At 37.3% G+C, this 21,765-nt stretch overlaps 1 protein-coding gene and 1 long non-coding RNA gene across 8 annotated transcripts in view; one reads left to right on the top strand and one right to left on the bottom strand.

Moving 5' to 3' along the window:
* Positions 1-610: 610 nt before the first annotated feature.
* LOC102901473 lies at positions 611-17,604 on the bottom strand. 3 transcript variants are annotated; one of them, XR_006594256.1, is made up of 4 exons: positions 16,314-16,451; positions 7,216-7,435; positions 4,710-4,833; positions 611-2,680 (listed from the first exon to the last, which is right to left on the bottom strand). It is a non-coding gene; the product is annotated as an uncharacterized LOC102901473 (long non-coding RNA). The 3 variants fall into 3 exon arrangements; XR_006594255.1 differs by lacking the exons at positions 611-2,680; positions 16,314-16,451 and adding an exon at positions 16,686-17,604 and having other exon boundaries at positions 3,522-4,833; XR_006594254.1 differs by lacking the exon at positions 611-2,680 and having other exon boundaries at positions 3,522-4,833; positions 16,286-16,373.
* The window catches only part of SNX13 (sorting nexin 13), a 132,368-nt gene continuing 126,373 nt past the window's right edge, over positions 15,771-21,765 (top strand). The window contains exon 1 of one of the 5 annotated variants that reach the window (XM_045052454.1): positions 15,771-16,657. In XM_045052454.1, coding sequence (XP_044908389.1) covers positions 15,860-16,657 — 798 coding nt within the window. In that variant the 5' untranslated portion in view covers positions 15,771-15,859. The remainder of the gene's footprint in view (positions 16,658-21,765) is intronic. The other 4 variants (XM_045052451.1, XM_023250420.2, XM_045052452.1 and 1 more) reach the window with 4 other exon arrangements.

Raw genomic sequence — 21,765 nt, 5'->3', positions numbered from 1 at the left:
CCCTCAAGTTGATTTTCTCTGCTCAGCTTCCTATTGAATAAAGATTCCTTCAGGAATAAAGGATGGGAAGTAAAAGATTTCTTATTATGCTTCCAGATTTTGAGTTAAAATTAAAAAGCCTTTCCATCCACCCATGTTTTAAATGAATCCACCTATGTTTTGTGCTTATATGATATTTTTTACATTAGATATCTGATGCAGTCAGAGTTTTCTCTTTGGTATTGGTGAGATACACGTCTAATTTTGTCTTCTTCCAAAATTATGTTTAATATTCTAAAATAATTTTTTAAATCCATCATTCCCCCGGTCAGTTAAACAGGCACCTGTATATCATTTACTAAGTTCCACAGGTAGTTGGATCTCTTTCTGGGCTTGTATTGTTACATGTGTCTCTGTATTCATGTATCCACTCCCTATTTTTTAAATTATAGAGACTTTACAGTGTGTTTTGTATCACATAGGGCCAGTCCTCGCTCATTAGATTTTCTTTAGAGTTTCTCTAGCTACCCTTGCATGTTTATCTTACCATATGAACTTTAAAATCAACCTATATTAATCAAAACAAAAACAAAAACAAACAACTTCAAGGTATTTTTATTAATATTAATCAAGATCACAATAAATTTACATATTAACTTGGAGAGAATTTACATCTTTATAATGTTGAGTTGTTTTATCTCAAAACAAGGGATGCCTTTCCATTTCTTTAGGTCTACTTTCTGGGTTCAAGAGTAGTTAAATTTTTTCTTATATAGGTTTGTCACCTTTTTTGTTAAGATTATTCTTAAGCATTTCTCTTTTCATTGTTACTATATTTTTACTTCAATTATAGATTTTAAGTGATTATTTGTCTGTGAAAGTTATTGATTTTTATAGTTAGTTTAATATCTCCTACCTTATTAAGTGTTTTTTCTTATTGGTATTAGAATTGATTCTCTTCTGTGTTTTAGGTATACGGATATATCATATGTCATTGGATATAGTTTTACTCTTTCTTTTTCAATTCTTATACTTCTGCTTATTCTCTCTTATACGATTGAATTCACTAATACCTCTGCTCCAAGATGAACGAACAGTAGTGGAGCTAACGGGCATCTTTGCCTTGTTCCTGACTTTGGTGGTTCTCTATATACTCATCATGTTATGGATTAGTGTACCAACTTGCTGAGCTTTTTCAACATATGTAGGCCTGTGTATGGTTCCTGAGCATCTGTTTTATGAAAAGCTTCAAAAGTGATTCTAATATAAACTCTCATTTGAGTGTATGCTCCATAATCATACAAGATAAAAGTAAGTAAATTAAACAATTACATGAACATTTGAGTCACATTTTGTATAGGAGTGGTGGATATGAAGACAGCATTTTTTCCTTCAAGGAGCTCAATTTAGTAGACAAGAAAGACATAAACCCATGGTTGTGTACAGTATAACTATTACTCGATAGAAAGTGTTCCATCACCAGTATCCTTCCTGAAAGTCGTCTTTATCTAGAGAGTTAATAAAATATTTACTGTGAAGTTTTCCAAGATTGCATCCTATAATGCTATCTATTGGTCTCTGATTTTTAAACTAATTCAAAATTGGCCTTTATCAAGAGTCACTGACTGAAAAAACCATGATGTCCTACAAAAATTCTAAATTTCCTGCCCTGCTTCCCCCTCACCCCACATCTTATTTTCAAACTGTAGCTATATTGATTATAGCAAGCAATCTAACTCATTTGTCAATTCCTGGTATTTTCATAATTATTTTACCATCAGAGAACAATCAGTTGTCTGTTAGACAAAATTATGTGCTACATTGTTTTAAGAAGAAAGGAATTCTCTACTTTTGTTAAGCAGTTTACACAAATATTTTAAATATTCTTTACCTATCTCAAACCAACTCTGAGACCCATATTTTCCCTCTGTGCCTATTGGGTTTATTCTTTTTAAGTTCTCAGCTACTTTCAAATTTGGAGGGGGGTATAAAAGATGGTTTTAATGCTTGGGGTGGAGGGTAGAAGTAGAACTTTTGGAAAAAGAAGAGATAGAGTTTTAAACCTGAAATGGACTGTGGAATTTTACAAATTAGACATAATGGGTTAAATCTTCGTCCTCCTGTGTCCTTCAGCTTGAACTGGTGCAACATTTGGATGGCTTTCTCCCACTTGCTGTCTCTCTTTCAGTCTCCTTGGTCGGAAGGACTGTCTATTTGGGAGTTACTCATGATTATTGTTTAATTTGGGAGAAATTACTACTTTTTTTTAAAGTTTATTTATTTTGTAGAGGGAGGGGCAGAGAGAGAGGGAAAGAGAGTGAATCCCAAGCAGACTGTCAGTGTGGAGCCCGACTAGGGTCTTGAACTTAGGAACTGGGAGATCATGACCTGAGCCAAAATCAAGAGTCGGGTGCCTAACCCAGGTGCTTTGGGATAAATTACTACTTTTAATGTCACGGTAGGGCATCTCATGGAAGAAATGAATATATAAATAAGTATATGATAAAGAATAATGAGTCACATATTTCTTGTTCCCAAACAGAATTTTAATGTCTAACTTTTTATTCTTGGAGCTGAACACCTACAGCCATGTTCATTTGCACTTCTCCTATAATGAACTGTGATGAAAATCTGGATTCCGGGGACAGGAACATCCAGGGGCAAATCTCTTAGCCTTGTTGTACCCAAACCTTTCTTTTAGCTATAAATTAAAGGATGGCAAAACATTGTCTGTTTGGTCATCGGGGCCTTCATACCTTTCTATTTCATGCTTATCTATCAATCTATTTGTACACGTTTGGATTAATAATATAGCCAATAGTATAAGAAATATTTGTAAAGACAATTGTAGACTCCAAGAATGTGAGCTAGCCTTAAAGGTCAGACTAGCTTGACTACCCATTAAATAGATACAACCTACTGTAGCCTTAGAATTAAAGATAGAATTTCTTTCTGTGCATCTATGAATCATTCTCAACTGGGAACTTAATGATTAACATGATTAGAGAAGCAACACTAAATTGCATCTCAAAGTAAAGTTGGAATGTGGTAAAATTTTTGTTAAAATGGTCCAGTTGATTTGATAGCTTTAGCTCCTAAACTTTCATTATTAGATTCACCAGTTAACCTGATATCTCAGTCTAGTTGTATTCAGTATAAGCCTTAAACATTATTCACTTCAGCCTTGACAGGATATTTATAATGTTGTCTATTGGCTATGATGACAAAGTATTTTTAGTTCTTAGAAACTTCAGTGTACCACATTTTAATTTTCAAACCAAATATATTTTCAAAGAAACCTTGACTACATTACTTTATTGTGGCCGTTATATTTTAAATGAGATTTAAATAATTTCTTCTGGTGCAATAGGTACAATCAACCAGAACTGTTACAAAGGCTAACAAAATATTGCTTCAGTGAGGTAAGTGGGGCCTGCACAGCCTTCTGTGTCATGCTTATCCAAGCAATAAATTACTTTCTTAGACAAAAATCATCTTATGAAATTGCTTTAGCTTTTTCTGAAGTAAAGGTATTGAATACATAGTATTGGGAACACTTTATTTTGCTTTTTATCACATACAATTATTTTCCACTTGATAGCTAACACACAAGAGAACAAGATGGATTTCTTATATTTTACTGTTTTCTCATTTATATTGTGTCCAGTTTTAATTTTCCTCAATAAAGATTCTTTCTGCCCTATAACTTAATTTCACTGGCTTCTTAACCCAGAAGTCTTTTTGAAAGTAATCTTAAAACGTCTGAGTTGTATTTATCAAATTTAAATTTAATGCATAATATTATTTCCCTATTATTTTCCTGAAGGTTATTTCCAAAGGTAGATAAAAGTCAAGTCTAAAGGTTTTTTAGAATATAGATAGCGGCTTCTTATTAGATGTTCATCTTCTTTGATGTTTGACAAGTGAATAGCGAGTGCCTCTCATTTTACTCTCTTGAGAAATATGCTAACAATATCACACATATACAAATAGGCTAGTATGTGAAGAAAGTAACAAGGAAGGAATTAAATGAAAAATAAGTGTCTTTGGTGTTTAAAGCTCTTAGGAAGCCTTAGAATCTAGTTTAAAAACATCAGGCAAAGACAGACTCCAATCCATACTCAGGTGAATGTAACCACCTTGGTATGGTATATTCTGAGTAAATTCTGACACAGAAAGCTATTTGTTTAGTTTATTTTTATTCATACTAACTTAAGTCAGCTTTTGTGGGCTTATAGGTCTGTTTTTAATCTGAGGCAAACTACAAAACTATTCCCGGGAGGCGGGGGTGCAAAGTGCACTCAGAATCGAACACAAAATCTTGCATACAATTTCATGCAGTTTGCAGACTTGCCAAAGCCCACCCATTAACTGCATAGGGATTTGTATTAGTCGGAACTCTAATATTACAAGTAAAGAGGAAATCAGTTCATGTTATTTTAAGGCAAAGGTAAATGTAGCGGTCCATGTTTCTAGGAAGATACTGAAATAACTCATAGAAATGAAGAAATGGCTACAGAAAGTAATGCCTATAGAAAGAATTGGATCTGGGAACTCAACATTCCCAGAACATACTCTTTCTGCTGCTCATTTCTGCTTGTCTCTACTTCTCTTGACATATTAACATCAGTTTCTCCTGCTCTGCAGATATGCCTCCTTTATGTGGCACAGAACATACTTGCCAGCAGATTCTACTTAGCAACCCCAAAAATATAGTATCCTGAACATACATAGTATCAAAGCCAGAAAGGGATTCCATCTCCGCTTATATCACTTGTCAATTCACTAATCACTGTTGCTCAAATTAATCAGGTGCAAGTTCCACGGCCACTTCTGTGGCAAGGGAGGCAGAGTCTGTAAACAAAAGAAAGAGGATGGGTCACCTTAAACACTATAACTGACATTGTTGGGTCTCCACATCAAGAATCTGAAATAATAGAGATGCTGAACAAGGAATTACCTTTCTCAACCTTTGAGAACTGTTACAAGTCATAACCAATCAAATGTGAGGTTGGAGGAGAGGAAGAATAAGCTGGCAACCAATGGCTGAACTGAGACTGTGTGAAGGGGGTCAGAGTGTCAGTGCTCAACAGCGGTAAGCTGGTTAAGTGGCTCTTCAGGGGGAAAAAATGGTACACATATATTTATAGGTATATATAGATTTATCACGGATTTTACTAATACCAGTAAATAAATGGCACACAATTTATTTAAAATGATACAATGTTCAGGGGACACCTGGGTGGCTCAGTTGGCTAAGCATCCGACTTCGGCTCAGGTCATGATCTCGTGGTCCATGAGTTCAAGCCCTGCATTGGACTCTGTGGTGACAGCTTAGAGCCTGGAGCCTGCTTAGGATTGTGTGTCTCCCTGTCTCTCTGTCCCTCCCCCACTCACGCTCTGTTTCTCTCCTTCTCTCAAAAATAAATCAATGTTAAAACAAAGAATATAGAAAAAGATACAACGTTCAATATTGTTTATTATTTGCATATAGGCAATTAACTCTCTTCTAATGATTTTGTTGATTTTTGCTGAATTCTTGTATTCTAGCTCAACTGTGATTGCAACTGACAAACAAGTGTGAACAAACACTGGTTGATATTTTATTTTTCTTTAACAAGATGTCAGAAGTTCATTCATTTGTCAACAGTGTGAGCAACTTCCTTCCTGAAATGGATAGTAGTGTTTGAATACTAGAATAGTTCCTCAAATTTTTTTGTGTGTTATTTACAGTGTAACAGTTGGTCATGACACCTTTCAAGTTTAATATGCATTATCAACATGTTCTTGATCCCTTCCTTAACTCTAGAAAATCAGCAAAACAGTAACTCACATCTTGATTTTGTACTATTTACCAATTTCCTTGGTGTAAACACTCCCTCCACAGCTGGTCTCCAGCTATCACCAGGACATCATGAACAAAGAGTTAGGAAGAGATGTGAAGTAGCCCACTATTCTATAGTTTTTTTTCCCCACGCAATAAACATAAATGACCTCGAAAACACAGGTAGTGGTAAAAAGTAGTAAAATAGTTGGGAAGCAAAGATTGTTTTGAGTATTTAGGGCCTTCATTTTACATATAATTTATTTAATTGTAAGTTCATATACTTTAATTTTTAGTAATGATTGTATCTAAAAACTGGCGAGTAAAATTCCACGAATTTTAACAATTGGCCCCTAGCTCATGAGTCAGGCTGAACCAGCTCTGTGATGCTTTGCATGATTTTTATGAAGCATAGGTAAGAAATAGTACTTGAAGTTACTGTAAAATAGAGAGCTAAAATGTAAAATTAAGGTTCTGTTATGGCATCACTATGATTTCTCTAAAATAGTGTAGTCAGTAATACCGGTGGATATCCAGTATTAAACATGCTCAAATTTGAATGGCTTTACTTTATAGTTTGACAAGTTTTAGATTATTCACCATTTTAGATTTTTCAAATCCATTTTCTTTTTTATTAGGGCAAGTGATCAGGTACCTATTTTATCACACTTACAAAATGTCATTTCCATTAGCTTTATATTTTAGTTAGAAAAGGAAGCCAAAGCAGAATCTCTGCAAGCCTTTTCTGCTCCTTCATCAATGTGTGTGATTAAAATCTCACTTTTGCTTCATTGTATTATAAACTATCAGAATCTCTTTCATATTCTAATAATCTTCTAAAAAACTATACTAGACAAAGTGGGACAATGAACACTAGGAATATGCTTTTTATCTCAGATAGACTGCCATCTTTCAGAGAAAATAATTTGGCCAAAAGATAGGAATGAAGGAAAAGAACAGAGAAAACCTTTGATATTTTACTTTACTTTTACATTTTTAGCACCAAATACAAAAGCATCTGCTTACTAGCTTTCTAGCAACTCAAAACTCTCACATGCTTTAAAGGAATACATGATATGGATAAATGAGAGTAATTGTTGAATAAGTTAGGTTGAAAACTGGATAGTAATTGTGTCATTTAGTAATTATTTTGTCTTGTGGAGGGCAGATTTATTACTTTTAAACATTGTATTGTGAAAACCTATCAGTTTTAGCTAGCATACATTTTGAATTTTAGTGTATTTCTTAAAATAAGCCAAGAAAAACATATGATTATAGGAGATGCAGTATTCCAAAGATATTTCTAAGGAATTGGTTAAAAAGAAAAGGGATAATGAATGAGACTAATAAATAAGGGAAAGATAATCTGGGGCTTAGGAGAAAAATCAGAAATAAACTGATAATAAACTTACTATCAAAATGGGACTTTGCAAATCAACTCTGGACTTAACTTCTCATAAATGTCCATGTGCTGCAGCAAAACAGACATGCTGTTGAAGTTAGCGCACAACTGTACTCTGTAGTTTGTTCTTACTGGTGGTTGCAGATCACAGGTCATCCCTTTCAGTTCCAGTGGGGCTCAGAGGCAGCCCGTGACCATGGTCATAAGGACATTAGGGACTAAGGGTTAGCCTAAGGAGACAGAGAAAGAGTTGATTAATGAGAGACTTATCAATGTCAGACACAGTTGAGGAGAAGGGATACAATTGGTTTAGGAAAATGGAAAAGCATAGGTCTCTGAGGGTGAAAAGTGAAGGAGAAGAGAAATTACACAGCTCAAGTCTGGTACTTCACTGGGGAAGGGAGGCAGAAGAAAAGACACAGACGGGATACCATCCCCTTAGGTTACAGTGTAAGCCCGGCATGAGCCAGAGGCCAATAGGCGTGAGGCAGACATAGAAAGATCGCATGATGTCAGTGATAAAGAGGCCTCAAGTGGGCTCAGAGAAATTAGCTGAATGTATTATGCATATCAATCAATGAGAAAAATTCAATAAAAGCACGAGATTAACTTTTACTATCAGGAGAGGTAAATTGTGTTTACGTTAGAGTAGAACTATGGTTAGATTTTGACAAGTTAACAGAAAAAATCAGATAAAACTCTATAGGGTTCATACCCTTATTTCTTCTTTTATGAGGGAGGGGGGAAAGTGGGTAAACTGGAAAAACAAGTTATTGTTAGATACATTATAGTTTAATTCAAGAGATCCTGAAGAGATCTAGGCTGCAACAAGCAGGAAATGTTTGAGAAAAAGAGAGTTTTTATTGGACATTCAAATGGCACATTAACTCCTAGATTTGTGGCTGAGTGTGTGGGAAATATAGCAGGAAAAAAAGTTTCAAATCTGAAAAGTCTAGACTCAAATTGATTTGCTATTAGCACAGAACTCTGAGGTGAATTAAATAAACTTCTGAGTCTCAATGTCCTCATTTAAAAAATGTAGCTAACAATACTTACCATGAGGTGTAAAGGTAACAAGATACCCAATGCACCTGGCACAGAGGTGTGTAATAACATTAGTTCCCTTGTTCCTGAGTGAATTTTCAGTGTGGGAGACTCTCCTGATCAGGGTGAGGAGCACCTGTAAGGCATCCCCAGGCAAAACTTGCCCCACAGTCCAATTAACCAAAGTCATTCCTTGATACAACTCCCGAGCCAACCACCTGACTGTATTACCTCCTTAGTTCCCAATTTTGCCACATCCTTGGATAATGCATATTGGAACTCCCTGGGAAGGCTCTTACTACTTTAAGAGGAACTTGTCCTTCGTTCTGGTTCATGCTGGTCTTTTATTCACTGTTTTTCCTCTTCCATTAACTCGCTTGGTTTTCTTTTCTGAGTAGACCGGATGAAACAGGGTCTTCAGCCTGTCCACCTCTCCCAGAAATACTGTGTGTGTGTGTGTGTGTGTGTGTGTGTGTGTGTGTGTGTGTGTGTGTGTGTGTGTGTGTTTAATGTGTAACACTAGGTTGTGATTTGATAAAGTAGTTCTACTTAAAAACTGGTGTAACTACTAAGGCTCTTCTTAAGTACTATCACTTAAAACAGTCCCCTCATCCCGGGAATTGGGTGGCAGAAGAGAGGGTAAGGATTTCTCAGGTTAGACACTTTATACTCCCAGTGAGTTGAGTTAAAAAGTATTTTATTTGGGGTGTATATTGCTAGATGTGATAACAACAACTCACAACAACGAAAGAACTTGTCACTCATGCAAAGTCTAAAGTTTTTTTTCTTTTTTGATCTAATAGATGGGTTCTTCTGTGTGGTTCCCTCCATCTATTACCTCAACCAACAGCCAAGGTCACCTTGGAAGGTGGAGAGAGAGGAGGATTGCTACATTCCATTGGCCTGAGCTAGTTACACAACCCCACCTAAACAGGCAGGATTTGTAATTTTTTTCAATCCCCAGAGGAAAATGAAATGACTAGTTCAATACAGCATCATCTGCCACAGAATGATTTAGACAGATATTATGAAATATTCCCTCTTTCCCAAAAGCTAATGGTTCATAGATTAAAAACTTGCTTCTAAAGACCAAAATCAAATTTGGAAGATAGAAACTTAATTACATTTTCACATCACAGAATCTCAGTGTAACCAAAATTTCTGGCATAACCATGAAGAATACATTTGATGAATTAATCAGAGACACAGCTTGAAACAAAGTAAAAGCTCTTGTTTAGGAGATCTACAGTCTTTCACAGAGTAATACAACACAATTAAGGTACTGATAACATAGAACTTAATTTGGGGTTAACAAAATTATATTAAAAATAATTTTGTAATTGTTAAATTTAGGATAGCCAGAATGGCCATTTTTCATGCAGTTTGAAGCTCAGTATATATCAAACTAATATTTTATACTTATTTGCTTGCCTGTGATATTTCCCCCATCAGCTTCCTGCCCTAAACAGTGCAAATAATATATACCAAGATGAAGGGCAAGATGGCTTGCATTTTAATTATATGATACTAAGATTTGAAGGGAAAGCCAGATCTCATTTATTTCTTTCCCTACCCCCTTTTTTTGGAAGCTAAATTACATTAGGTGAAAAATGTAAAGATGATAAATGTCTTCTTTGTACCTTCTAACCACTGGAAGTTCAGTGGTAATAAATGTTTCAGTATGAATTCTATAATCCTGTGATCTTTACAATTTGGATAGTTAGTCCATTTATGCTTTAGTGAATAAAATGATGTGTAAACAAATAAACCAACTTCATGATTCTATTAAAGAATCTGGTAAATAACCAATCATATTCCTTTACCCAGAAGGCAGACATCTCACTTACAGAAACAGGTTTTTTTTTTTTAATGGATTCCTTCATTCATCCTTCTGCTACTCCTACCAATAAAAACAAACATTTCCCATTCAAAGCAGAACATTTAGCTCTGTTAGCAACAGAAAGAACACTTCCCCAGCAACAGAAAACCCAAAAAGGACATCTATTTTTAAAAATAAAATGTGAAGCCCTCTGCATTTTGCTGATTTAGTGAACAAGATAAATCTTATCCATCCAAATTAGGTGAATGCCCTATAGATTTCAGGAATAAATAGCCTGATTTCACATTCCTTTTATTTGAGTATTTGCTTTTTTTTTTTTTTTTTTATAGCCCAGGACTTTCCTTGACATGTTTGCTGATTTCTCTGTTCGTGGATATTTACACACATTGCCATGATAAGGTAGGAAGTGTCTTATTTTAAGTGGTAAGGTGGTAATTCAAGGAGTTCATTACCATACGCATAACAGTTCACAGCAGAGTGTGCCTCTGTTCTGTAGCAAGGTTTTTGAAAATGGTGATGATGAGTATGTTCGTTGGAGGAAAGTGATAGGAAAATGAACTGCAACTTACTTGCTATCATTAAGTACCAGTTTTAAACTTGAAAAAAACTTAGAGTGTTTGATCTTGAGACAGAGGACATTGTCCAATGCTTCAAATAACACCTCCCATGTACACAGTATATTAGTGTTAAATTAATTATATGTTTTAATCTCCTAGCTTTACAGAAAAAGACACTATGCTCAACAAATGATGGATTTTCATTTCCAAGGTTAGTAAAGACAGGACCACAATGTAAATCTTCTCAGGCTCATATTCATTACATTCGACAGTCAATATTATGGGGCACATGTCTAATATCTCTTCAATTTAATTGTGTGTATGTCTATTACTAATAGGTTTAAATGTAAAATTTTTATTAAAAACAGATCACTGTACATGCAAGGGTGAAGGCAGGTCAAATTAACTTTGTACCAATTAACATATTACCATTTAAAAACAATAGTAATTTTTTATGGGGCGCCTGGGTGGCTCGGTCGGTTAAGCGTCCGACTTCGGCTCAGGTCATGATCTCACGGTCGGTGAGTTCAAGCCCGGAGTCGGGCTCTGTGCTGACAGCTCAGCGCCTGGAGCCTGTTTCAGATTCTGTGTCTCCCTCTCTCTCTGCTCCTCCCCTGTTCATGCTCTGTCTCTCTCTGTCTCAAAAATAAATAAACGTTAAAAAAAAATAAAATAAAAATAAAAACAATAGTAATTTTTAGAATGATCTTATTTTTTTACCTTAGTTGTTAAGCTATTAAAGTAGGGAACAATAGAATAGCAGTGTTTAATTTCACCCTTACTCTGTAAAAATGGAACTAGCTGAGTTAAGCCTTAAATATGGGGACATATTGGGTTCTGTCTATGAGCACGGATTCCTTTTCTCATTTCCTCCTTGGGATAAAGGCAAAAAAAGGAGGTCAAAGGCTAATCACAATTCTTATGATTCACATAAGAAATTGAGGACATGATTATTGAAAAACTTTAATTTTTAAGATTAACTAATTTAATATACTTGAAGATACAGTATTTACACATATATAATTCAGAATTATACAACTATACAGAAGTATATAACTATATATATATATATACACACATATATTTTTTCATTAAATATAGACTACATATAATTATACATTGTATGCAGACACTATGCATATGTCTGGGTATACATTAAATATAGACTACATTCTACATGCATACATTGAATAACACTATGTATACTATTTATACGTTAAATATAGATTACACTATACGCAGACATTATGTATATGTCTAGGTATACATTAAATATAGACAACTTGAGCAACAAAATAAGAGTATTGGATTTAACCTGAAGTATAAAATAAAGGTCTATGAATCTTTACTCACATGATTGAATCAATAAAAAATGAAGAAGAGAAAGATTTCCCATGCAAAATAATTTCAAATCATTTAAGTAGAGATTCCACCCTCATAATTCCCTGCTGATGGTGTCTGGCCTGCTAATAGTGACTTCCTTCCAAGGAGTAGAGCAATATGGAAAGAGGGAAAAAGTAACTTTGTACTGGAGAAGTCTGACACACGCTACCTCAGCCAGGTTGATTGAAGCCAGCGTTAACAGTGATAAATGATGTTGATAGCGTATATGCTTGATAGATGACTTGGATTCACTAAATTTGTCATGGCCTCAAAGTGTAATAAGATCTACTGTGAAAGTCTTCTTCAACTGTTAAGTATATTATATGCAAAATGCCTCCCACAGCATCTTGGGCCTATCCTAGGTACTGAAAAATAGTGTTCGTATGTGAGAATTAAATGTTTGAAAAGTGCTCTAGGTCTAATTTTTGTGATGTTAAAAACAAAACTATTTTATTTAAAAACTATTTATTTCAAAAACTGTTGGCTGAGGTTGCCAGCGATCTTATACTTTTGAAATGTCAACATTATTATTTAGCTATAGCTGCATCTATTGTTAGGAAAACTTCATATTGTTTGTTTCTTAGGCTTGAGTTGCCTCAGTATTTTCTCAAAAAATACTATGTAAGAAAAAAGCACAGACTGGGCTATTTGAAGCTAGACTTCAGATCACTCCTAAATGCCCTGAAATTTCTGCTTACTGCTGTTTACAGCTTTCTGTTACTAAAGCTTTAACAAAGACTCAGGATATCCTGCTGTTGACTGTTCTTAGAATGTGTCTTCTCTGTTGGCAGTACATTACTTCAACGCCAATTCACTGGCTTTGATATTGGGCTTTGTTAATGAATGTGTAGTACTATTTAATGTTCAGTAGAGGTGTAGTTGACACTGACAATATTGTATTACAAGGAAACTGCAGTTAATAAAATGGCTCAAAACCCCAAAAGATTAAAAAGTAACAACTGTTTGATAGGTGTGATTTGCTTGAAACCTTGATGCTATATTCTTCCAGTTTCTCAAAAAGAATTGTAGCTAATTTGTGACAACCTGAATACTTGGGAGAGTTTTTTCCTCTGATATATCCAGGCAAACTGGATATACCAAATTGTTGCTTGGGGGTTTAGAAATCACTGGCAGTGGCCTCTTGAAAAGCATTACACACTTGATTTTTGCCTCTGACCTCTTTTGTCATCCTTTCCTGCGTTAATTGGGCAGATTGGACAGTGCTACTGGGGAATCAAACCTTTTGCAGTAACAGCCACGTAAATATCCTTATCATGTGTTTCTTAAGACGGATTGTTTTGTTTTGAATTTCTGATTGATAGCCAAAGGACCCTATGTCTCAGATCAGTTGGTCCCAGGTTTCCTCTGTAACAACTGATATGATGTTTTTAAGACTACATGGAATGCGACTGTAATCTGTACCAAATTAGGTGCTTATTTTAAGCTAGTGGATTCTGTAAACATTCTCTTTCCCAACTATATAACTCAATTTCCATAACTCACCAAAATGGCATACCTTAATCAGTTTCTGCTTGCCTTGCTAGCAATTAATTTTAACTCATGCCCAAGATAAAGAAGGTTTGTTTTGAATATATTTTATCTTTATTATCCCCTATCCCATTACCACCGTTTAAAATATCAGCAATGAGCTAGGTGAAGGAAAAGGCATAGCTCACAATTCTGTCATAAACTTTTCTCTAGCATTCTAGTGACAGTAAAAGTAATTCCCCCATAATTGCAAAATAAGAACACATAATGGCCAATTTTTTTTTTTTAATTAACCTTTCAACAGTAAAGATTGTGTTTTAAATCAGGGGCACCTGGGTGGCTCAGTCCGTTAAGCATCTGGCTCTTGATTTCAGTTAGGTCATGATCTAGCCCCATGTTGGGTTCTACACTGACAGCCCAGGGCATGCTTAGGACTCTCTACCCCCACTCCCCCCACTTGCTCATATGTTCTCTCTCTCTCTCTCTCTCAAAATAAATAAACATTAAAAAAATCAACTTTAATTAGGCTTTTTCCTTTTGAGGTCTTTTAGGAAATGATTTACCCATTCATTGAAGAAATTTTTAGAGTGTCTACTATGTGCCATGCAGTATTCTTATATTATAGGTGCTGAGGAAACATCCATGAACAAAGCAAAAAAATCCCTGACCTTGTGGAGCTTATGTCCTAATGGAAGGAAGGCAGACAATAAGAAAAAGAGTAACTGTTAGAAAGTGTAAGAGTTATGAACTAAAGCAAGGAAGGGAGGATAGAGACGGGCAACATTTTAAATGGGATGGTCAGAGTAGGCTTCTTTAAAAAGATCACATTTGAGCAGGGATGGGACAGAAGTGAAGGGGCTAGCCATGCAAGTATTTGGTGGATAGATCCTCCTAGATAGAGTGCAGTCAGTGCAAAGGCCCCAAGTCAAGAACATGACTTGCTGTTATAGGAGCAGGAAAGCTGGGACAAAGTGCCTGGTAGAAATGAGGTCAGAGCAGTGGATGTGAGGAGAGACCTGCAAGGCTAGCTAGCATAAGGTTTTTTAGGTCACAGAAAGGACGCTCGCTGAGAAAACTGGGAGCTGATGATTTTGGCTTTCTCTCTCCTAGCTCTACAGATAAACTCTTAAATATTAAAAGCATGTCCGGGTCATATTACAGGTTGGTATAAACTCAAGTAATGCCTACACTTATTTTACTACCTTTAGACCAAGTGAAATGTATTACTTCTGTAATGGGAAAATATGTGCAAAAAGTTAAATACTTAGGCTAGACACCTAAATTACAGTTGTAATTCACTAGTTGGTATCTTAAATATTAACAAGTCTCCTTCTCTGTTTTCTTACTTACAGGTTGGAACAATATCTTTTTCCAGCTTCCTTGTTGTCTCTAGTATCTCTTAGTTTCCCTTAATATCTTAGTCCAGATAGTATTTTCCACTCTTATTTCCTATCATGGCTTAATCTGTCAATACTAGTAATAGTAGTTGTAGTACTACTAGTAGTAGTAAAACTAGTAGTAATACTAGTTGCAGAGGTCAGAATTCTGCTGGCCCAGGAATATGGAAATTATGTATCAGATGTGTATCAAAACAAAAACTACTTTGCCTCAATTAGTTGAATTGGGCAAAATGAGGGTTTTTCTTGAATTTTTACCTGACTACCTAAATAGTTTTGTTTCCTTGGGGAGGATACAATAGAATAGAGATAACACAAGTTTGTAATATTTTGAGACTATAATAGTAATATATTAAAGCAAATTTCATTTTATAGAATAGTACCGTTGTTAAGGAAGGAGATTCGGGAAAAGGGGAATGAACGACGTTGGTTTTCAGAGTGCTTTTGTACCCCTCATAAAAAAAGATGGAAGGGTTCTGCATATCAAATCTGAAAATCTTCCATTTCCTTCTAAACTAGTTTCTAACACACAACAGAACAACACGCTTTGACAGCAGGTTCAGGTAAACTACTTTCGTTAAAATTCAGGTAGAAGTGACTGCCTCTAACTCCACATATTGTAACTCATCTAGTGGTAGATTCAGAATGGTGTCAGTCTCAGGGGCTTCTTAGAATGCACACTGAAGGCCAGAGTTCAGTCCTATTTCAACTTGGCACTAGCTACAATGCCACTTGCTGAAATCTGCTCACTCTGATACACAGACACATTGTATCAAGAGGCTAGTAGAGCTGTAAAAGATGACAGCTAAAAAGCAAAAGTGGCTTTATTTTTTTTTTAAGAGGTCTCTTAGAAAAAGCAAAACTAAGATCTCATTGTGATGTAGGTGCTGGCCAATCACTTAATCAGCGACCGTCCTAAGTGCTAGGATCCTGGGTAAAGCTGATATGCCTGTATCAATTCTACAACCTGTCGCACACCCCAAAAGAGGGCTCGCTGACGATTGGTTAAGGACAAAGGAAAGTTTCTGTCAAAGTTCAAGAAGAGAGGGACTGCGTGAGGAGCAGTTTCAGATCATATTTAACTCCAGACCGTGGAGGGAACCGAGCCTCCGCGTGCTCTTCGGTCGCCGCTGTGCAAAGGAAATGCCAGAGGGAAGTTTGTCTACAGGACATCTGCCTCCCAGTTCCCGAGACGCGCGAAGTCCGCAGCGCCATCAGTCGAAGGCTCGGCCTCTGCCCATCTCACTCCACCCTAGGGCCGGCCTACGCCGGCGAGCTGCGGAGGACGACCCAACCCGGAGGGCGAGCGCGCCCGCTCCCGGGCTGGCCTCACACTGGGCCCCGTCTCTACTACCGGCAATCGCAAGTTACCCTGGGAACCCAGCTTTGGAGGCCTCACCTCGGTGGCCGAGTGGGCCGCGAGGCGCCCGCCTCCGCTTCCCCACGCGCCGGCGCCATGGAGACGGTCACGAGTCGCCGGCGGCTCCTGCGCCCACCAATGGAAGCGCACGTCGCAGAGAGACGCGGACGTCGCTCTTCCAAGATGGCGGCGCGTCCGTCGCGAGCAGCCGGGCCGGGGGGAAGCCAGCGAAGCCGAGTAAAGCCGCCGCCCGGGAGACGACTGAAGGAGCTGTTTCGGCCGTTGGCGGCGGCTCGGGCAGTTTTCGCTGCTGCTACGGCTGTTGCCATGCGGCGAGGCTAGGGAGGAGCTCACTTCCCCGGGGTGTAATAATGTTAACAGAGGTAAGCGGCGACGGCGGCCAGTGTTTACCTGTGAAATGGGGAAGGGGCCGGCGCCAGCTCTTCCGAGAACAGCGTTTCTCCTGACCGCGGTCCCGACCCTCCGTAGCGGGCCCCGGGGCCCGAAGAGCAACGGGGATCCTACAAGTGCCCCCTGAATAGGAGCTGTGCTGACTCAACAGAGTCCCACCACCTCCGGCTGCTGTGCCTCTTCTTTCGTAGTTGCCACTTGCCCGTCGCCCGTGGCACTGGCCACCCTCTTGCTGTCGCTACCTCCTAACTCATCGTTTCCTTCGTGGTGTCCCCTTACACGCTGCTCCGTGGCAGCGTCGGTCTCTGCGTTGGTGCTGCTCTTCCCCTACGGTTTGCCCGAGATCTCCCTTCTCCGGTCCCTGGCCTCCAGGGCCCTCCACCTCCAAGCTCGGTCAGCATCCTGGGTTTGTCACTTGGCCAGACCGGTTTTTCCTACTCCCTACTTTGACTACTTCGTGAAGTGGACCTTTTTTCTCAAGCCACACTTGGATAGCCCAGTTATCTCACCTCCCCCTCTAACCCCCACCCATTGTCACCTTTTTAAATCGTAGGAATCAGAAAGTTCAGTTTAGCATCCACACTCTTGATTTGCTTAAGGCTCCCTTGATACTCTCCGTGGAACAGCTTTTTTTTTTTTTTTTTTTTTTTTTTCCCTCGTTTGGACCTGAAATGGAAGTAGGGCAACTATGACTAGCCAGTCAGTTTCCCTTTTCTAGTGCTTGATGTCCATTGCAAAAAGCAGACTTTTTGAAGAAGTAGAGTTCCTTACTAGCAATACGTTCAGGGGAGGAATTAAATTGATCTCATCAGATACTTGACCCCGGTTAACAGTTAGGTGTAGTGCTATGTGGTGGTGTGGGCGTCACTGAAGATAAATTGTGCAGCTTGTGGATTTGAGGAAATGTCTTAGAAGTTACTCGCTTGAAGTCCTGTGAAGGTTCTGGTATCAGCTGTCAGGGACTACTCGTTTGGGCATCTTTGTGGGCTGCACTAAGGAAAGGAAACAGTTTTAATGGGCAGTCTTCCTTCCTACCTGGGCCTAAAGGAAATAAAAACGTTTGTGGATGAGTGGCTTTTGTGGCGTGAAAATGTGATGAAAAAGCATTTACTTGCCTTTACCATTTGATTAATTCTGAGGAAGTTCACACTTGGTATTTGCACATAATGTACGCACAGAGCCTGGAGTATGATGTATCTGTTAAATATTTTACTGGCTGACTTTAATGAACTAATTATCTCTAATAGTTTGCATTTCACTTTATATTTTTAAATTCCACATTATTTTGCATCCTGGAGTTTATTTTATTCCCGGAGATTATGGTATAAATTTCTGTTTTCATTAGCAGTATTAGGTTAAAAAAAAAAAAAGACCTAAGTAGCAGTTCTATTTTTACCTTCACTGTGATATTTTGGTGAGAACAATTAGCCTTCTAACAAGGTTTCAGTGGTGTCTCTAAAGTACGATATTTTATGATCTTTTGATGAAACTTGGCTTAGGTTAGCATGTTGTAAAAAGTTGTAATGCTGTCATCATATGAGCTCCGTGTCTGCTAGTAAAATGCTAGTGTCTTGATGTGGAAGGACTGTGCCTTCTAAGTTTCTGTATTGTAAAACGATTTTGTGTTTCAGGGAAATATTTTAAACAGTAAACCATTGATGCTAGTAAGAAGTACTGTAGTGCTGGGGCACCTGAGTGCTCAGTCGGTTGTGTCCCTCTGTGTCAGGTCATTCCACGATTTGTGGGTTTGAGCCCCGTGTCGGTCTGTGTGCCGAGAGCTCAGAGCCTGGAGCCTGTTTCAGATACTGTGTTTCCCTCTCTCTCTGCCCTTCCCCCGCTCGTGCTCTGCCTCAAGCTCAAAAATAAATAAACTTAAAAATTTTTTTAAACATTAAAAAAAAATAAGGTGTCCTCTGGTGCGTTGTGTGTCTACCGGTGTGCAACTTGTGAGTGGCAGAGCCAGTGGCAGTTCTGCTGAGTCCATTCTCTTAACTACTATGTGGGATTGCCTCTGCGGAGAAAGGCCCAGATTAAACGGCACTTGGATTTTATCTTTGGTTTTTAGTATTCATCTTATAGATTAGAAAACTGAAGCCCAGGGACTTGTCCAAGGTCAAGCAGTTATTAGTTGCAAATACGAAACTTGAATCCCATCTCCTGACTCAGTACAGAATTCTATTTAGCTTTCAGTAATTTTCAGCTCTCTTGATCGATGTTAATAATACACTATTTCTTGTCTGAATATTGTCAGTAGGTAAACTGAGACTTATCATTACTTAAGAAAGACTTCTTGCTTTAGCTTTTTTTTTTTAAGTCTGAAAAATAGTCCTATTTTGAAATATAGTAGATATAAAATTGTACTCCATATTGGTTACTAAAAAATTAGTAGTGTAGTACTTTATTTTACTGCTTCTCTTAGTTTTAACACAGATCAGGAGGCATTAGGGGAGGTGAAGAGGTGATTTAATTCATGTTAGATTTCAAAATATTTAGTTACGAGCTGTGTTACAGAAGATTCTCTTGTTCAACAAGTGTATACTATGCTTAGAAAGTGGTGAGTGGTACTATCTGCTTGGATCTTTTGCATCTCAGCACTGAGGTAGGAGATACTATTCTCATTAGCCAGGTGAGAAGACAGAGACTGAGTTAAAACAGTTGGCTTAAAAGTATATAACAAATGGTGGAGCTGGGAATCATACCTAGGTCGTCTTATTCCAAATTGTGTGCTGTTTTTGTGGCTCAGTATGGAATGTGTCATTGATTTTCTTTTGTAATCGATAGTCATCAGTATACTATTTTTAGGATTAGGTTTTTTGGTTTTTGTTTTTGAACCAAAGTAGGGATGCCAAGTATATAGATACATAATAGTAACAGTAGTGATAAACATTCATATGAAACTTCTCAGTTTTGCATTTTGTCAAAATAGATCTTTGAAACTTTTTCAGAAATGAGAAACCATTCATGTGAGCAATTAAGGGCCATACTAAGCTACAAGGAAAAATTACTCAATTGAGCAAATTAATATGTACATTGAACTTTGAAACCTGTGATATGATAGATTGGTGTGATTTGAAAGTAGAGCACCGGTAGGTTCTTCTGGCCCCCCCCCCCCTTATTTTTTAAAAGAGGAGGTAACATAGTTTCTGATTTAAACCTTTTGACTTCAATTTGTATTATTTTCATTCTCAATATAATTGAAATATTTATGAGACTTGCTAGACATATCTGTGTGTCTTTTGCATTTTCCATATAGGGATGACAGCTTTGTTTGTTTTAAATGTTTAAATTATTTTTCCCCTTCTGTCTTTGCCCTTTAGGACGTCTTACTCTTTTTTTTTTTTTTTTTAATTTTTTTTTTTAATTTTTTTTTTTTTAGGACGTCTTACTCTTAATGTTACTCTTATTTGTGATAGTATACTTGAAAATTATTTGTTTCATACCCACTCTTCCTCCACCACTCTCTTTTTAAAAATAAGTGTTAATTTCCGTATATCATAATTAGGGTCTGGGATGTTTAGTTAAGGATTTGTTAAAATCTGAATTTTCACATCATTAGAATATAGTGAAATATTTATCAGTGAATTTTCATTAAACACATTTTTAAACTTTTTTCAAAAGCTATTAAGGTTATTCTGAGCATTTATTATTAACAGAGAACTAAAGCTATAGACGATACAAGAAAATGTGTTGAATTTGAACCAGAGCTGTGGTATACTCAGGAGATTGTTTTTGCATAACACCCAGTTATCAGTCAGCCTGTTGACATTTGTTGTGTGCTTTTAAAAATATGGAGTGAAAAGTTGTAGCTGTTTAAACTTAATAGTTTGAATTGTGTGCAAATGTGAGGCATTAGTACATGTTAAAAAAGGTTTAAGTTGGTGTTAAGTCACTGCCACCCAGATTTGTTGGTTTTTAGATATTAATACTAAATTGATGATTTTGTGGTTAACAAGTATGATACAGATGGGAAAAGATGTACTCTGTAGCACTTTTAAAAGTTCCAGGTTAATAGTTGTTAACGGAATAAAATTTTGTGTTTCAAATATATTTTGAAGATATTTGCACAAAGGAAGATAATTGCTTTGTTCTTTCAGGATTTCTCATAGCTTTTGATTGGTGATTTGCTCTCAAAGAACGTGATAGAACTTGCATTGTATGGCAAAGTTGTTTAACCATGTGTTGGGTAATTTTGTCAGTTTGGCCACAGAGGGTCAAGATTAAACATTATTTCTGGGTGTGTCTCTTAGGGTGTACTGGATGAGGATGAGATTAGCATTTAAGTGAGTGGTCTCTTTAAAGTAGATTGCTCTTCCATTGTGGATGCTCACTATCTAAACTATGTAATCCATTGAGTGCCAGAATAGGACACATGGAGGGAGGAGGAATTTGCCCCCCCTTCCCCCCTTTCCCCCCCCTTCCCCCCCCCCCCACCTTACTGCTTGAGCTGGGCATCACATCTTAGTTCATCTCCTGCCCCCAGGGATTTAAATCAGTTCCCTGGTTCTTAGGCCTCTGGACTGAATTACCACTAGTTTTCCTGGATCCCCAGCTTGCACATAGCAGATGGTGGGCCTTCTCAGCCCCTGTCATCATGGGAACCAATTCCTCATAATCTCCTTAAAAAGTTCTGTATCTATATCTCCTGTTGTTTCTGTTTCTTTGGAGAACCCTAATAGCAGAGACTTAGAGAGTTTCTTGTATGGGAAATCCTGAGATGTGATGAGTTGTACAGCAAGGAAAGGTCTTTGGACGTTCAGGGCTCTTTTGAAAGACACATACACACACTCTCTTGCCCATCATAAATGTTTAGTTAAAAATTATGACTTGATTTGGTTAAGAGAAATATTCTTGGGATGGGTTAATCTTTAAACTGCATGAGCAATTTTTAAAATGATTAATTAATGATATTGTAAAGGCTGCTAACTAGAATAAGAACCGTAGCCTCAATTGGCATTTAAAGGATGTTAAAAAGTAGGAAAGAGATTTTATAAGGGGAGTGGAAGGACATCACTGTCTAGAATGAGACTGGCTTGTAACTGTACATACAATATTGTTTAGCATCTTTTGATAAGCCAAATTG

Source organism: Felis catus, chromosome A2 (assembly GCF_018350175.1).
Source record: "Felis catus isolate Fca126 chromosome A2, F.catus_Fca126_mat1.0, whole genome shotgun sequence".
In the NCBI taxonomy this organism is placed as follows: domain Eukaryota; kingdom Metazoa; phylum Chordata; class Mammalia; order Carnivora; family Felidae; genus Felis; species Felis catus.
The sequence above is the reverse complement of the archived record's forward strand: the minus strand, read 5'-3'. Positions and strand labels throughout refer to the sequence as shown.